The sequence below is a fragment of the Cuculus canorus genome, chromosome 13 (assembly GCF_017976375.1).
Source record: "Cuculus canorus isolate bCucCan1 chromosome 13, bCucCan1.pri, whole genome shotgun sequence".
NCBI lineage: Eukaryota > Metazoa > Chordata > Aves > Cuculiformes > Cuculidae > Cuculus > Cuculus canorus.
In genome coordinates, this window is record NC_071413.1 from 9471955 (window position 1) to 9489211 (window position 17257).

Genomic DNA, 17257 nt, shown 5'->3' on the forward strand with positions numbered 1-17257 from the left:
CCACTTCAATCTGTAAAAATTGTCAGTGCCACAGTGGTGTGGCACTACACTTAGATTTTTTCTCTAGACATTCTTGCTGCAAAAAGGTTATCGGCCGATGGCCTGGATGATGAATCACTGGCTGAAATTTACTATTAATGATCAAACAATCCAGTGAACATCCGTACACCACACGATGTGCTTGCCTATTATTAATTGCTGTTCCAACTGTCTTAAGGGCTTGTTCTGCCTCCTTTGTTAGACATCTCGGGCTGTCAGATGGGTGTCCCCTTTCAACAATTCAAACAAAGGTTGTAAGGTCAGATTATCAATTCCTAGCAAATTTCTCACCCAGCTGATATTTCCTAACAACTTCTGCACATCGTTAAGTGTTTGAATGTCCACTCAGAAGTGATAACTTTTGCAGTTCGATGATATGTTCTAATACTTTCCATCCCAAATACATCCACGGTGCAACACGCTGCACCTTTTCTGGTACAATTTGCAATTGCTTTTTTTGCAACATGTCACATAGTTCCTGTTTATACCTTTCCAAGTTATCTTTCCCTGCCACTAGTATATCATCCACATAATGATACACTAATAGGTGTGGATATTTTTTCCAAAAACCTTGTGTGGCTTCGTGGACATAAAGTTGACACATAGTTGGCAAATTTGTCATCCCTTGTGGTAACACCACCAATTGGTATCTCTGCACCGGTCTTTGCCTATTTGTAGTTGGTACTGAAAAGGCAAATCTTTCACTGTCTTCTGGATCAACAGGCATTGTAAAAAACCAAACCTTTAAGTCAATAACTAGAATGTCTCTATAAGTCATTGGAGGTGATGGTAATCCTGGTTACAAAGGTCCTATGTCTTCTTGAACTTCATTAATGCGAGAAGCTGGCCAGAATGCAAGCCAGGAGCATCTTGATCTATACCCCAGCCCCGAGTCTCTTCCTGCTGAAGCCACTCACCGGCTCTTGTGGCTTGTCTTTAGGCTTACGAGCATAAGATGAGGCACTTGTTGCACGAAAACCTAACTGAGCTGAAGGCAGAGAGTATCCAGAAAAGGGGGCTGGTTTTGCCCAGGTTCTGTCTGGTTTTCCCCAAGTTCTTGCACCCTGTGCTCTGGGGCTGCCACACCCCCAGCATCGCACGAGCGGATGTTCTTTTTTCCAAGTTCTTCCTGCTGTGGTGGCCACCTGCCAGGCCATGCTGCCAGCTGCTCCGCTTGAGCCAGGCCTCAGAGCTAGCTCAGCTTTGCGCAGAAGATCATCCGTGCGCTCTGCCATGGCACTAACCCTACAGCGTGGCCAGTGTGCCCGCACAGCCACTGCCTGACACACCGTCTCCCTTTGCAGGATGTGCTCAAGACCAAGGACACCACCATCAAGGAGCTGCAGTTCCAGCTGGCCCGAGCCACCAAGGTGAGGGAACGGGCTGGGGCTTCCCTGCCTCCCCAGGTTGGGGCTGTGGGCTGTTGGGTGGTGGCTGCAACTCGTGGGGTGTGGAAGGGGAACGTTCTGCTTCAGGACGTGTATGGAGCACAGGAAAGGGAACTTGCAGCAGGCCAGCTGAGCTGCTTCATGCCCTGCGCCGGGCAAGACCCAGCCCAGGCTGCAGATTACCCCGCCTGCTCTGCGAAGGAAGGCATGCTGGGGTCCCACCTCACCATGCAGGGGAGACCGTGCCCAGGCGTGGTGCAGCTGCGCTGCAGCTGGGCTTTGAGCTGACCACAAGGTGCTTCCCTTACAGGCACACAACGACATGCTGCAGGCGCTCAAGGGAAAGCTGACAGCCTTTGGCATCCCCTTGGACAACCTGGGCTTCAAGCCCCTGGAGAGCCCTCAGGTGAGGCAGGGCCCTGCGGGACTCGTTTCGGTCCCCAACTTATGCCAATCAACACCAAGGGACCGACTGCACCGGGCAGAGAGCTGGACTCTGCCCCCTTTGCGCTTTGTGCCATCACAGAAACCCCAGTGAGCACTCATCAGTACCACGTTCTGTACCTCCACAAAGGGGGAGAAGCTGACGTGCCCCAGGCCCTGCCAGTACGCCCCCACCTCAAAGTGCAGCTTGTAGGTGCCGGGCTTGGCCTGCCCTGGAGCCAGGAGGGGATGGCAGCACCCGTCCCCATCCGTCCACCTGAAACCAGACGGTGCAAACCGTGCTGTGGTGGCTGCTTTGGCTCTGCTCCCGGCAGCCCCCGCGGCAAAGGCTGGGCAGCCTCTCCTGGCAGCTGCCTGGTTCAGGGGGTCGGATGGCAGCATCCTCTTCCCCTTTCGCTGCCACTGGCTCTCCCTCCTCTGCTCCAGCCCCATCCACTGCAGCCCTGACTCCTGCAGCTGGGCCAAGCGCATGGCGAGCCCGGCTGCCGGCAGCCCTGTGGCTGTGTTCGGCACGTGGGTGCTCAGGGAGCCGTTCCTTGTCTCAGTCATGCCTTCAGCCTGTGGCAGAGGAGTCAGCGGGGCTGGAATGTGTCCAGCAGCACTGTCCACCTCCCCCTCTGCCACACTGCAGCGGGCAGTGCCACAACCAAGCCTCCCAGCTGCATTCAGCCCCTCTCCAGAGGGGCACATGGCCAGCTTGCCTGTGTGCCCCCTCTCTGCAGCCACGGCTGTCCCAGCACAGCCCCATGTTCCCAGCACCCTCTTGCACCCCAGGACCAGGACATGGGCACCCATCTTCCCATGCTGTGGGCTTCAGCTCTGCCAGCCCAGGACTGCGGTGCCAGCTCCCTGCCCGCAGCAGAGCACTCCCAACAGCGTGGGCGCCTGCCAGGTTCCTGCCTGGACAAAGGACTGTGTGTCTAGGGCAGTGCCAGGCTCCCCACTCCCCCATCTGTCCTGGTGGGCCACTGCACAGCAGAGACCGCTGGCCTGGACCCAGGGAGGAACAGCCCTGTCCCCATCCCCTTCCCTGTCCCTGTCCCCATCCCCCTCCCCATCCCTGTCCCTGTCCCTTTCCCCTCCCATGTCCCCTTCCCTGCCCACAGTGTCGCGTGTGGATGAATGTTAACCCTGCAAGTGCTCCAGAGCTCTTGGGGCAGGCAGCAAGTGCACTGGTGGGTGCAGGTGGGCTCCTTCCCCTCCGGGAGCCCCACCTGCCGGCAGCCCCGTGGCCATGTTCGGCACGTGAGTGGTCAGGGAGCCGTTCATTGTCTCAGTCATGCCTTCAGCCTGGAGCCAGGACATGGACACCCTTCTCCTTCCCATGCTGTGGGTTCAGCTCTGACATGGAAGGACACGGTCCAAAGCACGAGATGCTTTGTTGTAAGCAGCCGTTACCACACAGCTCTGGATTAGAGACCTTTGCAACCAGGATTACCATCACCTACAATGACTTATAGAGACATTCTAGTTATTGACTTAAAGGTTTGGTTTTTTACAATGCCTGTTGATCCAGAAACAAGCTCAAAAACACTGCTCACATAATGGTGTACAGCCCCCAGGAGACCGACAGCATCCATACCATCCATACTTGGTCTCGATCTCTAGGGAAGTGCAGAGGAGGCTGAGTGAGGACCTCCCGGAGACCCTGTGTAATACACCCCAGCTCTGCCAGGCAGCATCAGTCCGGCACGTGCCGCCATGGCATCACTCGAGGACAAAAAGCTCCTTAGCACCATCCCCACAGCTGCCAGCAATGCACAGAGCATTTACACTGCGCTCCTTACACTGGGACCATGGAGAGCAGAGCCCAGAAAGAGCATCCTTGGAAGAGGGCATGGAAATGCTCCAAGTCAGACCTTGAGACCCTGAAATGAGCCCTGAGGAGGAGACTGGAGCAAGAGCTCCTCCAGCCAGCCGCCCTGCGGCCTGGAGAAGCACGGCCAGGCAGCTGCGCTCGGCGGTACGGCCCGGAGCAGCGACAGCGCCCTGCCCGCACCCTTCACCCACACTACAGGCACCCGGCCTGGTTCCGCTCGTGCGATGCTGGGGGTGTGGCAGCCCCAGAGCACAGGGTGCAAGAACTTGGGGAAAACCAGACAGAACCTGGGCAAAACCAGCCCCCTTTTCTGCCCGAGGCTCCGTCAAGGAGCCTGGCAGTGCAGGAGAGCTCGAGACGCCTTCCCTGGCACAGGAGCTCACACAGGAGCTGCAAGCATGTCCTGACCGTTCACTTGTTTCTCGAAGTCCCGGCGCAGCTGGGTGATCTCCTCTTCTTGTTTCTGTTAGGGAGAAGCTGTTTGTTAGAGGCAGACAACCAAATCCTGAGGCAGTTTCATCCCGAGGGATTCCCTCCTGCTCCCTGGGAAAGGCTCCCACCATGGCACCAATCCCATGTTATCCGTGCAAACAGCAGCTTATAGGTTCTCCAGCTGCTCCCACAGCTCCCTGCTGCAGGAGGCAGGGTTCGCAGGAGGTACCCCAGGAATCCCTTCTCCCTGTTACTGTGCTGGCTTCCTAGTGCCCTGAGCCCACCAGTGCCTGTGGGAAACCCCATCCCACCCCATGGATTGAGCCGGGGAGGCAGGCTCCTGCTCACAGGCCGGTGCTGGGAGGACTCCACCTGCAGCCCCACCACCTCCCTCTCCAACAGAGCCACCTCACGCCCAGCTCCAGCCCGGCCAGGGACGTACCATGAGCATGCTTTTCACAAGCGCCTCGTGGGCCAGCTGCTGCTCCCTCAACTTTGCTTTCAAAGTGTCCACGCCTTCCTGCAGCCTCATCTCCTGGGCCCAGTGATCCTCCTGAGCTTGCTTTATGGACAAGATGCCCTCCGCCTTCAGCTCAGTGAGGTTTTCCTGGTGTTCATACAGCAAGTGCCTCGTCTTCTGCTTGTAAGCCTAAAGACAAGCCACAAGAGCGGGTGAGTGGCTTCAGCATGAAGACACTCGGGGCTGGGGTATTGGTCAAGATGCTCCTGGCTTGCAATCAAGCCAACTTCTCCTCGTCTACCCCTTTCCCTCAATCTCCTCAGAGCTGCCCAAGGCTCACCCAGAGCTCGGGGCACTCACAACACCTCCCAGCCTCCTCCCCTCGCACCTTGATCTCTGCTCGATGCCGCTTGTCCAAATCTTCCATCTCCCAGTCCTTTTTATGCAGCTCTGCTTTCTTCTCCTCCAGCTGCCGGTAGGTGATCTCCCATAAGTTGTGGACCTTGTCACGCTCGAGCTGGAAATAGTTGCGCTCTTCCCGTTCCCGGTCCAGCTCCTCACGGAGACGCTCAACATGCTTGCCAAGACACTCTTGGCAAGCTGTGTCGTAAACGTGGCAGGACACAGGGGCTTTTGCTGGGACAGAGAGGAGGAGGAGAGAAGGGGAGGAACCCTGACACGTGCACGTTTGGGCTCTGTGGGGATTGCCCAGGACCTGACAGAACCTAAATATTCCCTAATTTCCAATCGAAACCTCCCGAGGTGCAACCTCAGGCCATTTCGTCCTATCACTCGCTACTTGGGAGAAGAGCCCAGCACCCATCTCCCTATAACCTCCTTTTAGGTAGTTGTAGAGAGCAGTGAGGTCTCCCCTCAGCCTCCTCCTCTCAAGACTAAACAGCCGCAGGTCCCTCAGCCGCTCCCACAAGCCCTGGGCTCTAGACCCTGCCCCAGCTCTGTTCCCTTTTCTGGATGCGCAGCAGCCCCTCAATGTTCTTCTTGGAGTGTGGGACCCAAAACTGAACCCGGGATATCAGGTGCAGCCTCACCCGTAGGGAGTGCACAGGGACGATCCCTGCCCTGCTCCCACTGGCCACACCATGGCTGATCCAAGCCAGGATGTTGGTGGCCACCTGGGCACCTTATCCCAGCAGCAAGGTCCCCCAGACCAGGACCATCTCCCCCTCTATCTATAGGACAAAACAAGGGGGACTTGGAGCAACCGAGGGGCAGTGGCTGCACATTCCTCGCCGCCCGCCCTCCCTGTTCCTACAGGAACCTCCTGCCTTCACAGCAACAAAACTGAGAGAGTAGCAGCCTGCAAAGGACAGAGCTCCAGGCTGAGCCATCACCTGGCTGAGCAGGGGTCTTGGGTCACGGAAGTTGGGGAGAAGACAGCAAGGGCACAGGGCCGGAGAACAGAGCACCCTGGACCAGGGGAACAGAGGGTGGGATGAGGGGGCTGCTCCTTCCAGGAACAGGGAGAACCCCACATACAGCCCAGGCATCAGACAGTAAATGAACACCATCACGCTCCAACAGCTGTTGTCCCTGGAGACAGGCGCCGAGCAGGGCTTCCAAGCGTTGTTCTGAAAGCAGCAATGTCCACCGGCCCAGAGGTGGGCTGGGAGACGGGGGATCTCTTACCTCCTCCTTGCTCATCTCCTTGGGGGCCGAGCTATCCAGCACTGCTGCAGCTTTACTCTCTTTTGCTTGTTTTGCAGCTTTCTTTTTGGGTGCCTAAGGAAAGAAGGCAATCCGCATGAACTAAGCCTGTGGCTCAGGTGCTGGAGGGAGCTGTGCCGCCCCATCCCAGGCCGCGAAGCATACTTTTATTAATTGGCTGTCTATCTCATTCATTAATACTCTTATCTTTCCCCTGGTTTCCACAGATTTCATGCTGCTTTGGCAATTCTCCATCCCTCAGCAGCAGGACGCTCCCTTCTTATCACTATTCCAGTTTCTCTTAAAGGGTAGAGGAATTCCCGACTTGATTTCGCTGCCTGCTTTATTCTGTCTCATTGTTCGAAAGTTTTTTATTATTTGATCGTTTGCATAAACACAGCAACAGGAGCCAAACACACACACACAAAGCAATTTTAATTCTCTCTCTGAAACAGATTTGAGCGTTTACATAAAGGAATATACTCATTCCAGTAGATACAGTGAGCAGAGAACTGGTATTCTCAGAGATATTAATACACTCATTGTGAAATAACGAGTTGTTCTGGTGGATGGAATACTGAGGAGAAAACCCAAAGGCTGTGTTTGAGAAACAGTTCGCTTCGCGCAGCAGCAGGTGGGGCTGTGGGATCTCCCATCTATAGGAAGGTCTTTACTAGATCTGAAACGAAGTGATTGCTCACTGCCCAGCCTTAGGGAACTGGGATGCACGGGAGGCGCAGGCAGCGCCTCTAAGGGAGCAGAGAGCCCCAGGGTGCCCTGCTTCCCGCCCCCCTGCCCACCCCCTCCCACCTACACACTTTTTTCCCAACTCAGGAATTCAGCCACTTTGTGAGGTCTGAAGTCCTCACCAATAGGGCAAAAATTGTACACTTACACATTTTGCAGTTTGATAGATTTGCTGGAGTGTGCTAGCATATGTACACCCTTTAGGCGAAGGAATATTTCCCAATCATAGAACCATAGAATGGTTTGGGTTGGAAGGGACCTTAAAGATCATCTAATTGCAATCCATGGAACCTGATGGGCTTTGAGGTCCCTTCCAACCGAAACCATTCTCTTATCTTATGACGCTTTATTTTGCAGAGACGCTGTACATCATTACAATTATTTTTACTTAGTATTGAGATCGTAAATTCTGACATCTGTTACGTCTCTGTACTTCTGTTACAAAAATCTTCCCATGTAGGGTTAGTATAGATTTGAGTGTACAAACCCAAGAGAACACTTTCACATCCTCAAACATTTCACCCAACACTTCCGGCACTGTTTCAACAGTAAAATAGCTGTCCTTTGCCGGCCGTGCTGGCGGGGGCGCTGTCGGTGCTGCGAGGTGCAGTACCGACTCTGGCCGACAGGGGCAGCCTCCCGCCCCGCGGCTCCCCCTCGCTGCGCCCCTTCTCCCGCGCCGCCGGTCCTGCTGCCGCTGCGTTGCCGGGGCCGCCCGGCAGGGGGCAGCCGCGCGCCCCGCCCCGCCTCCTCCGCCGCTGCCGCCGCTCCGCGCCGCTCCTCCCGCGGCCTCGCCCGGGACCGGCCTGCCCGCCTCCTCCTCCTCTCCCGTTCCCGCCGCTCGGGGGCCGCCGCCGCCCTTTGTGTGGGGCCTGGGCGGGCGGGAAGGCCGCGGGGCGGCGCCATGGGCAGCGGCGGGCCGGGGGGCGGCCGCGGCGGGAGCCCCGGGCGGGCCGGCTCCGCACTTTGAGAAGACTTGCCCGTGCGAGGCCGCCGCCCCCCGGCACCCCCGGGATGCGCTAGGGCTGGCGGCGCCGCCGCGGCGCGCGGGGACCGAGGTCGGTATCGCGGGTCCGTCCCTGCTCCCGTTATCCGGGCGGGAGGCGGGCCCGAAGGGCAGCGCGCCGCGGGGAGGGTCCCTCGGGAGACAGGGGAGATAGGGAGGTGTCCATGGGGAGGGTTTCCGTGGGGAAGTTTTATATGGGGAGTGTCTGTGAGGACATGTCTGTGGGGAAGGTGTCCATGGGGAGATGTCTGGGGAAGGTGTCTGGGGTGGGAGGGTGTCTATGGGGAAGGTGTCTGTGGGGGATGTGTCCATAGGAAGGTGTCTATGGGGAAGGTGATCATGGGAAGGTGTCCATGGGGAGGGTTTCCGTGGGGAAGTTGTATGTGAGAAAGTGTCCATGGGGAGATGTCTATGGATAGGGTGTCTGTGGGGAAGGTGTTCGTGGGGAAGTTGTATATGGGGAGAGTGTCCGTGGGGAGAGTGTCTGTCAGATGTCTGTGGGGAAGGTGTCCATGGGGGAGAGTGTCCATGGGAAGGTGTCCGTGGGGAAGGTGTCCATGGAAAGGTGTCCATGGAAAGGTTTCCATGGGGAAATGTCCATGGGGAAGGTGTCCGTGGGGGAGAGTGTCCATGGGAAGGTGTCCGTGGGGAAATGTCCATGGGGAAGGTGTCCGTGGGGGAGAGTGTCCATGGGAAGGTGTCCGTGGGGAAGGTGTCCATGGGGAGATGTCCATGGGGAGATGTCCATGGGGAAGGTGTCCATGGGGAAATGTCCATGGGGAAGGTGTTCGTGGGGAAGGTGTCTGTGGGGAAGACATTGATGGTGTTGAAGGGGTCCATGGGGAAGGGGTCCACAGGGACAGGGCAGGTGGCCTGCGCTGGAGTTCCTTGTCCCATCCACTCGGGTGCCAGGTATCCCAACTGCAAACCCCACCTTTGTGTCACAGCCAAGGTGAGCTACACAGGAGAAGGGGATTCATGCACCTGCAGGGCTGCCTCTGGGGCCTTTGGGCATTTTACTGCTGGCGGACAAAGTAATGCCATGTCCGTATGGGCAGAAGTGCAGTCCAGCAGTGTCCCCATGAGCAGAAGCACAGTCTGGTCTCAGATGAGTACTGGGGGAAGTGGGAGTGCTGGGAAGTGGGTTTCTTGGATGCTTCTTATGGCTTAGTTTTAAATACAACCAATACCTTCCTGGAAGGCCAAGGTTTAACTTTCTTTGAGCGAGGGTGGGTGGTTTGGCGCAGAGATGGCTATGCGGGGTTAGAGGCTTATGGCCCAACTGCTCACTGCTCCTTCTCTCCAAGGCCTGGACCCTTCCTTTTTCTTGAGGTGTGTTGGCAAAGGTGCTGCCTGCTGCTCATTGGTGGCTGTTGGTCTTCTCAAAGCTGATACCAGGTTATAGTGGACACCTCTAGAAAGACTGGAATTTTTCAGTGCCCAGAACCCCTGTGATGCTCTGTAGTAAGAGCTGGCAGCACCTCTGTAGGTTGTTTGGCTTCTGTATACTTTTAGGCCGTGGTTTGGTAGGAGGTTCAGCTGAGCCGTTACTTTAATGCTTCTTTTATCTCCAAAGAGTGCTGCGCACAATACCTGAGGGTTCTGTGGTTTGCCTGCAGACAGGGTAACGCTGAGGGCAAACCTTCCCCTGAGCTGGCTTCCTGATTGCCTTGCGGGGACATGGGAGAGTTTTCAAAGTGAGCTGTGGGGTGAGGTTGACTAGAGAGTTGCCTCTCTTTCTTCTAACACGTGACATAGAGCTGTCTTCTTCCTTGCAGAGTGCTGCTCCCTGGGTTGCTTCCCTTGCCCTTTCCAAATGTGAACACGTCACAGCTGGCACAAAGGGCCTCCTCTTGTCTTCAAGGCACTTCTTTTCTTATCCAAAAAAGAAAAAGCCAAACCGAACCAGACCACGAAGAACTTGTGCTGATCTAAGGAGAAGACTGTGGAGTCTCAGTCACCCCTTTGCCTCCCAGGATCCTGACTGTCGGCTGGATTTTCTGTCCTCCACTTCAGGGGATAAGCTACGGGGAATAAGAATCTTGGATACTTTGGATTTTTGTTTTTACTTGAACCCTTTCAGCGAAGAAGCTGAAGTTGTCACTGCTAAAATCCCAGTTTTTTTTCACAAGCATGTCAGAAAGCTGGCAGCAACAACAGCAGCAACCGCAACAGCCGCCGCCGCCGCAGCAACACCACACTGGGGCAGCCACCCTCCCAGAGCACTCCATCCCACCCAGCACTGCTGACAACCCCTTGGGCTGTGCCGTCTATGGTATCCTGCTCCAGACGGACCCGAGTCTGCAGCACCACCAGCACGCTTCCATCCAGGCTGGAGAGCTGTCTCACAAATGCGGTGTGTGTGGCCACGACCTCGCTCACCTCCCCAACCCCCATGAGCACCAGTGCTTGCCAGGCCATGACCGCTCTTTCCAGTGTACCCAGTGCCTGAAGATCTTCCACCAGGCCACGGACCTCCTTGAACACCAGTGCATCCAAGTGGAGCAGAAGCCCTTTGTGTGCGGTGTCTGCAAGATGGGCTTCTCTCTCCTGACCTCGCTGGCGCAGCACCACAATGTCCACAATGGCAATGCCATGAAGTGCTCTATCTGTGAGAAGACCTACAAGCCTCCCGAGGCAGAGCATTCACAGCCTCTCGACCCCTCAGAGAAGCCCTACAGCTGTTCCATATGTCAGAAAACCTTCAAGCACCTCTCGGAGCTGTCCCGGCATGAGCGCATCCACACGGGTGAGAAACCGTACAAGTGCACACTATGCGACAAGAGCTTCAGCCAGTCATCCCACCTAGTGCACCACAAACGGACGCACAGCTCAGAGCGGCCCTACAAGTGCACAGTGTGTGAGAAGACCTTCAAGCACCGCTCCCACCTGGTACGCCACATGTACGCGCACTCAGGAGAGCATCTCTTTAAATGCAATGTCTGTGAGCTGCACTTCAAGGAGTCATCAGAGCTGCTGCAGCACCCCTGCACGCCCAGCGGGGAACGGCCCTTCCGCTGCGGTGAGTGCCAGAAGGCCTTCAAGCGTCCCTCGGACCTGCGGCAGCACGAGCGCACGCACAGCGAGGAGCGGCCCTTCAAGTGTGACCTCTGCCAGATGAGCTTCAAGCAGCAGTATGCGCTCATGCGCCATCGCCGCACGCATAAGGCCGAGGAGCCCTTTAAGTGCAACCTGTGCGAGAAGGGCTTCGTGCAGCCCTCACACTTGGTTTACCACCAGCACGTGCACGGCATAGAAAACCTCTTCAAGTGCAACGTGTGCCAGAAGGGCTTCAACCAGTCCTCAGAGCTGCTGCGGCACAAATGCATGCAGAACGCGGAGCGGCCCTTCAAGTGTGCGGTGTGCAACAAGTCCTACAAGCGGGCGTCCGCTCTGCAAAAGCACCAGCTGGCCCACTGCGCCGAGAAGCCGCTCAAGTGCACGCTTTGCGAGAGACGTTTCTTCTCCTCCTCCGAGTTCGTGCAGCACCGCTGTGACCCGGCCCGTGAGAAGCCCCTCAAGTGCCCTGACTGTGAAAAGCGGTTCAAGTACGCCTCGGACCTGCAGCGCCACCGGCGCGTGCACACGGGCGAGAAGCCCTACAAGTGCCCCTCCTGTGAGAAGGCCTTCAAGCAGCGCGAGCACCTCAACAAGCACCACAGCGTGCATGCCCGGGAGCAGCAGTACAAGTGCATGTGGTGCGGGGAGCGGTTCCTGGACTTGGGCCTGTTGCAGGAGCACAGTGTCCAGCACACGGCCGAGGGCGCCTACCAGGTGGCTGCCTGCTTGCCGTGAGCCTCCCGCCCCATGGTGGCTTTCAGCTTGCATGTGATGCTCCTGAACCTCGGCCTCCCCTTCCCTCTCCTCAGTTGTAGACAGCCTCCAGGGAGTTTGGGGGAAAAGGGAGGTACGGTGGGCAGGCAGGTAAACTTTCCTCTGGCCTCTGCAATTGATACGCCACCTGTATCGCAGGGGTGATGGACGACGTGAAAAGCTCAAAGGGGTAGAGAGGAAAGGAGAGAGGTGGGGAGCGGAAACAATGCCTGTAGTTACCTGGCATCCCCTGGACTGTAGCTCATGCTGTAGCTGCGGTTCCAGTGCTGGGAGCTCAGCTGCCCACTGCAGGCACCAGCCCTTCGTGTGTAGGCTCTTTCCCCTGCCCAGCCTGCTGGGATCAGCAGGGACGGCTGGGTAACTCCTCCTGGAGAGGGCTTGGGAGCAAGGCAGAACCAGCCCTCTGTTCTCCCAGGTTGTGCTGCTTGGCCAGGAAGTAGCAGGTTTCCGCTGCTGGGGTCTCCCAACTTCCTTGGTCCAAGCTCAGTTGAGAGGACCATTTCAGATCGTTAGTGTTGATTGGCTGCCCCAACCTTCCCTGCTCTCCCTCTTTCTGGAGTATAGAAAGGGAAAAGCCATGGGGCTGCACAGCTCCAAAAAGCACTTTTGGCATTGCTGCTTTTGCAGTCACTAGTTGTCACGCTCTGCAAGAGTTCTGAGCGAGCCTGCCCACCCCCAGTCCCTGCCAGCAGCATGTGCTGCGCCGCTACCGGAGTGTGTGGCGAGGAGAGCCTCCATGCCCTTCTCCAGGTGAGAGCCTGGTGTTTAAGAGCTGCTTCCTGAGGGACCTAGCTCTCCTGCCAAGGCTTACCAGCTCCCAGGTCTGTTCCCTCTGCACCGCTTGGGCCATTAGCATTCCTTTGGGGGGTCAGGCAAAGGGCCACCCCAGCAATCTGAACACTAAAGGGTGAGGCAAACACTACTAATGACCTACAGCTTCAGAGATGTTACCATCACCAATGGTAACCCAGGAGAACCCTTCCTGGCCTGCAGGCTCGGCTCTGAGGGGAGGTGAAGGTTAGCAGTGGCTAAAGGAGGAGTATATTTTTTTTCCCCTCTTGCGGGAGTCCTGTTTTACCCCTTTACTCTTTCTTTACCTCTTCTGTATTTTTCAGGTTTTGCACAGTACTTGTAAACATCACTTAAAAATAAATTTCCCCTAGCAAGGTCAATGTAGCCTCAGGTGTTTTCCTCTGCAGGATTTTGTTGGCTTCTCATGACCGAGAGACTCATTCCCTGCCAGTTAGATGCCTTGGAGGTTGAAGGTGTGCTTCAACTAGGTTGCCCAGCAGCCTTCCCCTATCTGTCTGTGGAGGTATTAAAATGTTACATATCCATTTGTGGGGATATTCAAGCCCTGACTGGACGCGGTCCTGGACAGCCTGCTGTAGCTCTCCTTGCTCAAGCAGGGGGTTCAACTCGATCTCCAGAGGTCCCTGCCAGCCTCAGCCCTTCTGTGATCTTGGCTCGCCCTTGGATGAGGTAGGAGTATGGTGACGAGCTCTAATTAGTGAACAGCAGCCAGTAAGTCGCCCGTGTGCTGCACGGGTGGTTAGGACAAGTTTAATAAACTTTGTACATGGCACATACGGACAAATTAGCAGAGGGTTGGGCTGTGCTTGCTTTGCTGATAAGGGTTGCTCATCAAAAAAGGTGGAGAAAGGTTTTCATTTCCATTTCCAGCATGATGAGGGGGAACTGTGTGAATTTTTGGGGGCTGGGACAGTTGAGTGATAGGTCTGACCCTGGGGCTGAGTCTTCTTGGTGCACAGCTTTAAGGAGGTTAAAGCAGACATTGCTCTCTGCTGCCCAAGGAGGAGGAACTGATGGTTATCTTACTTCATGCTGCCTCAAAGATGTAGAACTTCCTACTGAGGTTTCTGTCCGTGTTTCTTTTTCCTTTTTTTTTTCTTTTTGCCTTTTTTTAAAGCAGTTTGTTAATATTCATTAAAAAATACTCTGTAGTTTAACTTGATGTCATATTGGATTTTTTTTTAAAAAAAAAGGATGTGATAACTTGGAATTTTAAAGAGCTCTTTGGTTCTAGGTAGCTGGGGTTTTTTTTTCTTTTTAATGTGTAGTAAGTTCGGTGTATGCTTTACTGTAGGAGTAAAAATGAGGAGTAAGACCAAGGAAGGCTAATCCTATCTTTACAGAAGGGCTTGGTGGTTACACAGGCTGTGAGCAGGGGACTTTGGCCAGCTGGGTTAGCCTTAGGCCACAGGCTCCTCTTTTCTGAAGTAGCCCAGCACAGCTGCTGCAGGTCCCACAGCGCCAGGGGTTCAGCAGCACGGCAGAGGCAGTCAGGATCAGTGCCCGCTTCTAGGAGCTTGCAGAGGGGCTCATCTTTATTAAGAGGAGGGCATGAAATGGAGGCTGCTGGAGCCTCTGGGGGACTTTTTTGGGCTGTATTTCTTTCCGGGGCAGCTGCTGGCTACGGAAGGGGGTTGGCAAATGGTTGTCATGGCCCTTGGATGGCTGTGCCCTGCTCTCTGTCCTCCTCAGGGGCCTGAGGGGCTGTACAGCCTCGGGTGCTTGGTGCAGAACAGGATGGTGGTGGGTCCCAACACAGCTTCACACCACACACTGGCCACGGAGCTGCCAGATACTGTCCCCTTGGTACCAGCTGGGCACAGGGACTGTTTGGGGCCATTTCCCTCATGCTAAGCAGCTGGGAAAGCCCTGAGTGTCCCAGCAAGAAGCTCCAGCTCTGCTTAGGATGTAGAAACAGTCAGGCAATACCCTGGGTGGAGAGACAACCGTCAAGGCAGTGTGCTTGGGGCGCACTGAGAGGGGAAGCTGTGCAGACCTCAGTGAGGACAAGCCCAAGTTGCCAGCCGATGCCTGCGAGTAGGTGCCTTCAGGTTCAAAAACATCTTGGTACAGTCTTAGACCATCATTAAGGAGGACTGGCCATAGGTCTCTTCATCTTGGCTTGTGCCGCTAGACCTCAGTGCTGGTGGCTGGAAGGCCTGTGCGGAGCAGGCGGCTGGGTGGCTGAGTCTTGAGTGTGTTTTTGTAGGGAGATTGTCTAGGAAGTGGCTTTGTTGCGTACAGGCAACCTAGAGGAGCAGGTCGATCTCTGTTGCTGCGCCTTTGGGTCATGTTTTGTACTGTGAGGTGAGAGGTGATGGAAATAGCAGGAGGCAGGTGAGTGTCAGGAATGTGGTGCTGGGTGAGGAGGCAGGGCTTGGCCTGGGGGCCTTGATGTCCCCTGAGCACCACACTGTGAAGGGCACTCTGCGAACTCCTGGTGTTTCCTTCTCAAACCAAAGAGCAGTTGTGGCCAAAGCCTCTTGGAAGTAAAGTGTGTTCTTACTCTGTACCTGTGCTGCACTTCGCTTCTGACGTTAACTTCAAGAGACTTTCAGGCTTCTTGGTGCTGCCTCTGCTTGGCCTCTCCCATCACTCATTCCCCCATGGTGCCCGAGAGGGTCACTGTGCTGGAGCTTGTGTTGTGTTGGCTCTGTGGCAAGTCCTTGTGCATGTCTTCAAGACTCATTTACCAGACTGGCTGGGGATGGTGCCTCCCAAAGGGTTGTTCTCTCTGGCAGCTGCTTGAACATAGGATGTGGCTGGGGAGGCAGCAAGGAGGGTTAGGCTGAGTGAAGTTGGTGTGGGTGTTGTCCAGAAGAAATCCTGTTCTCTAGGCTGCTGTTCCTCTGGCTCCCTCGGTCCAGGAAGAAAGCAATCTGTTTTCTGGGCTTTTTTCGCATTTCACTTCTGCTTACCTGCAGGATGCCTTTATGTGTGTGTCAGCCCCTCCTCCTCTGCAGCTCTTTTGCTCATAGTTTCGGAAGACCTTCTAGGCTTTTTTTGCCCTCTGTTCAATTCTTTATTTGTAAGTAATGGTTTGGTTTTCAGTCCTTTTTCCATTTTGATTGCGAATTCTCTACTTCACGCCAATGGAATGCCTCTTCCAGGCTGGATCTAGGTGATACTGAGCCACTGATGATGAGGTCAGGTGGTTGGGACCTGAATCTTGCTGGAATCTAGCGTGCTTCTGGTCCTTTTGCCTGTGGGTTGTCCACTTTGCTGAGCACAGGCAATACCTGTAGCCAGACAGGTTGGCTTGGCTGTGTCGTGCCTGTGGTACAGCTGGCTCTGGCAAGCAAGTCCGAGCCAGAACCAGGAGCCAGAGCAGAGCTGTAGGAAATGGCCACTGTGGTGAGAGAGGCCATTTTCTTGGTGAGTCTCTTTGCCACTTCTCCACAGCTGAGGGTTAAGTCCGTGAAGGGCTGTCAGACGTTTCTGGGGAGAAGTCATGGCACTGCGGTGGGGTTGGACCCCTTGGTTCTCCTGGAATGCCTGTGGAGCGGCTGTGTGCATCAGGCAGGTGGCTGAGCTGAATTAACCATGGCACGGACACCCCTGGGACCACAGGTATGCCCGGATGGCCTGGCCAGCTCTCCAGGGAGCAGATGTCATCCCCGCGGCCTGGGTGGGAGGACATACATGCTCTGGTCTTGGGGCCCACACACTGGAGTGGAGAGGGGGAAATCGTCCTCTGACAGTGGTTTAGCGCCATCGCTGGATGTTCAAGCCTGGCCTTGCACTGTTAGGAGGGAGGAGAGCACTTTCTACGCTTCCTTTGAGTATTTACCATCAAGTCCAGGCTGCAGCCAGAGCCTGGCTATTAATAATAAGCAAAAAAATCCTTGTTTTTCAGAGTTTGACTCTTCCTCTATTGGGTGGCAAGTTCACCTGAGGGAAGGTTCCTGCATACGCAGGTGTAAATGCTGAGATGCAATAATGGCAGGTTGGGGAGGTCTGGAGAGGGTGGGTGTCCTCCAGGCCTGGGTGAACCTGTCTTCTCCCCAGCTGCTGGGCTCCCTCTGTGGCATCTCCCAGCAGCAGCCACTGTCCATTCTGGATGTGGAGATGCTGCTCTTGCAGAATGCTCGGGGTGCTCAATGGGGAGAGCAGGACCACAAGTGGGGGCTGGACCATGGTCTTGTCTCTGAATGCCTCTGAGCTATGGATCCGAGGGAATGACATGGCTGGTGAAGTTCTCGGACTCCTCCTAGCCTGCACTCACACCTCTGGCAGAGTTTCCAGGGCCATGGGAAATTGTGGCTGAGGATAATGAGGTTTGTGTGGCTTGCAGTGCCTTTAACACTGCTCTCCATGTGTTTCTAAGATGATACTCCATGTATGTGTGTATATATATTGTATTAACACATCCCGCTCTTCTGTGTGAGTGTCAAATTGTTTTGCTTTACTAATAAATTTATAGTTATTTATACATTTCTGTAGATGTGTAAGATTTCTGGAGCAGAGGCTGTGTGCTGCGCATCGCCTCACCTGTCTGTCTTTGTACTCTGTCTGGCTCCACTTGATATTTCTTTCCATGTGTTTTTTTCTTTGCCTCAAACTTTTTTACTGGAGAAATGGTGCTTCATCTACCTGGTAATGAAAAGTCG

General features: G+C 55.2%; 2 protein-coding genes across 2 annotated transcripts; both read left to right on the forward strand.

The window, feature by feature from the left end:
• Positions 1 to 1186: 1186 nt before the first annotated feature.
• On the forward strand, positions 1187 to 4977 carry LOC128853492 (keratinocyte proline-rich protein-like). Its single transcript, XM_054078884.1, has 2 exons — positions 1187 to 1409; positions 1738 to 4977. Exon 2 carries the CDS (start codon positions 2243 to 2245, stop codon positions 3329 to 3331), a length of 1089 nt encoding a protein of 362 aa, XP_053934859.1. The 5' UTR covers positions 1187 to 1409; positions 1738 to 2242; the 3' UTR covers positions 3332 to 4977.
• A 2762-nt stretch (positions 4978 to 7739) lies between these two features.
• ZNF319 (zinc finger protein 319) lies at positions 7740 to 17045 on the forward strand. Its single transcript, XM_054079046.1, has 2 exons — positions 7740 to 8052; positions 9779 to 17045. The coding sequence occupies exon 2, from the start codon at positions 10134 to 10136 to the stop codon at positions 11793 to 11795; it is 1662 nt and encodes a 553-aa protein (XP_053935021.1). The 5' UTR covers positions 7740 to 8052; positions 9779 to 10133; the 3' UTR covers positions 11796 to 17045.
• The last annotated feature ends 212 nt before the right edge of the window (positions 17046 to 17257 follow it).

Coding starts and splice junctions, on each gene's coding strand:
- ZNF319 (XM_054079046.1), top strand. CDS start 10,134: ATGTCAGAAAGCTGGCAGCAACAACAGCAGCAACCGCAACAGCCGCCG.
- LOC128853492 (XM_054078884.1), top strand. CDS start 2,243: ATGGCAGCATCCTCTTCCCCTTTCGCTGCCACTGGCTCTCCCTCCTCT.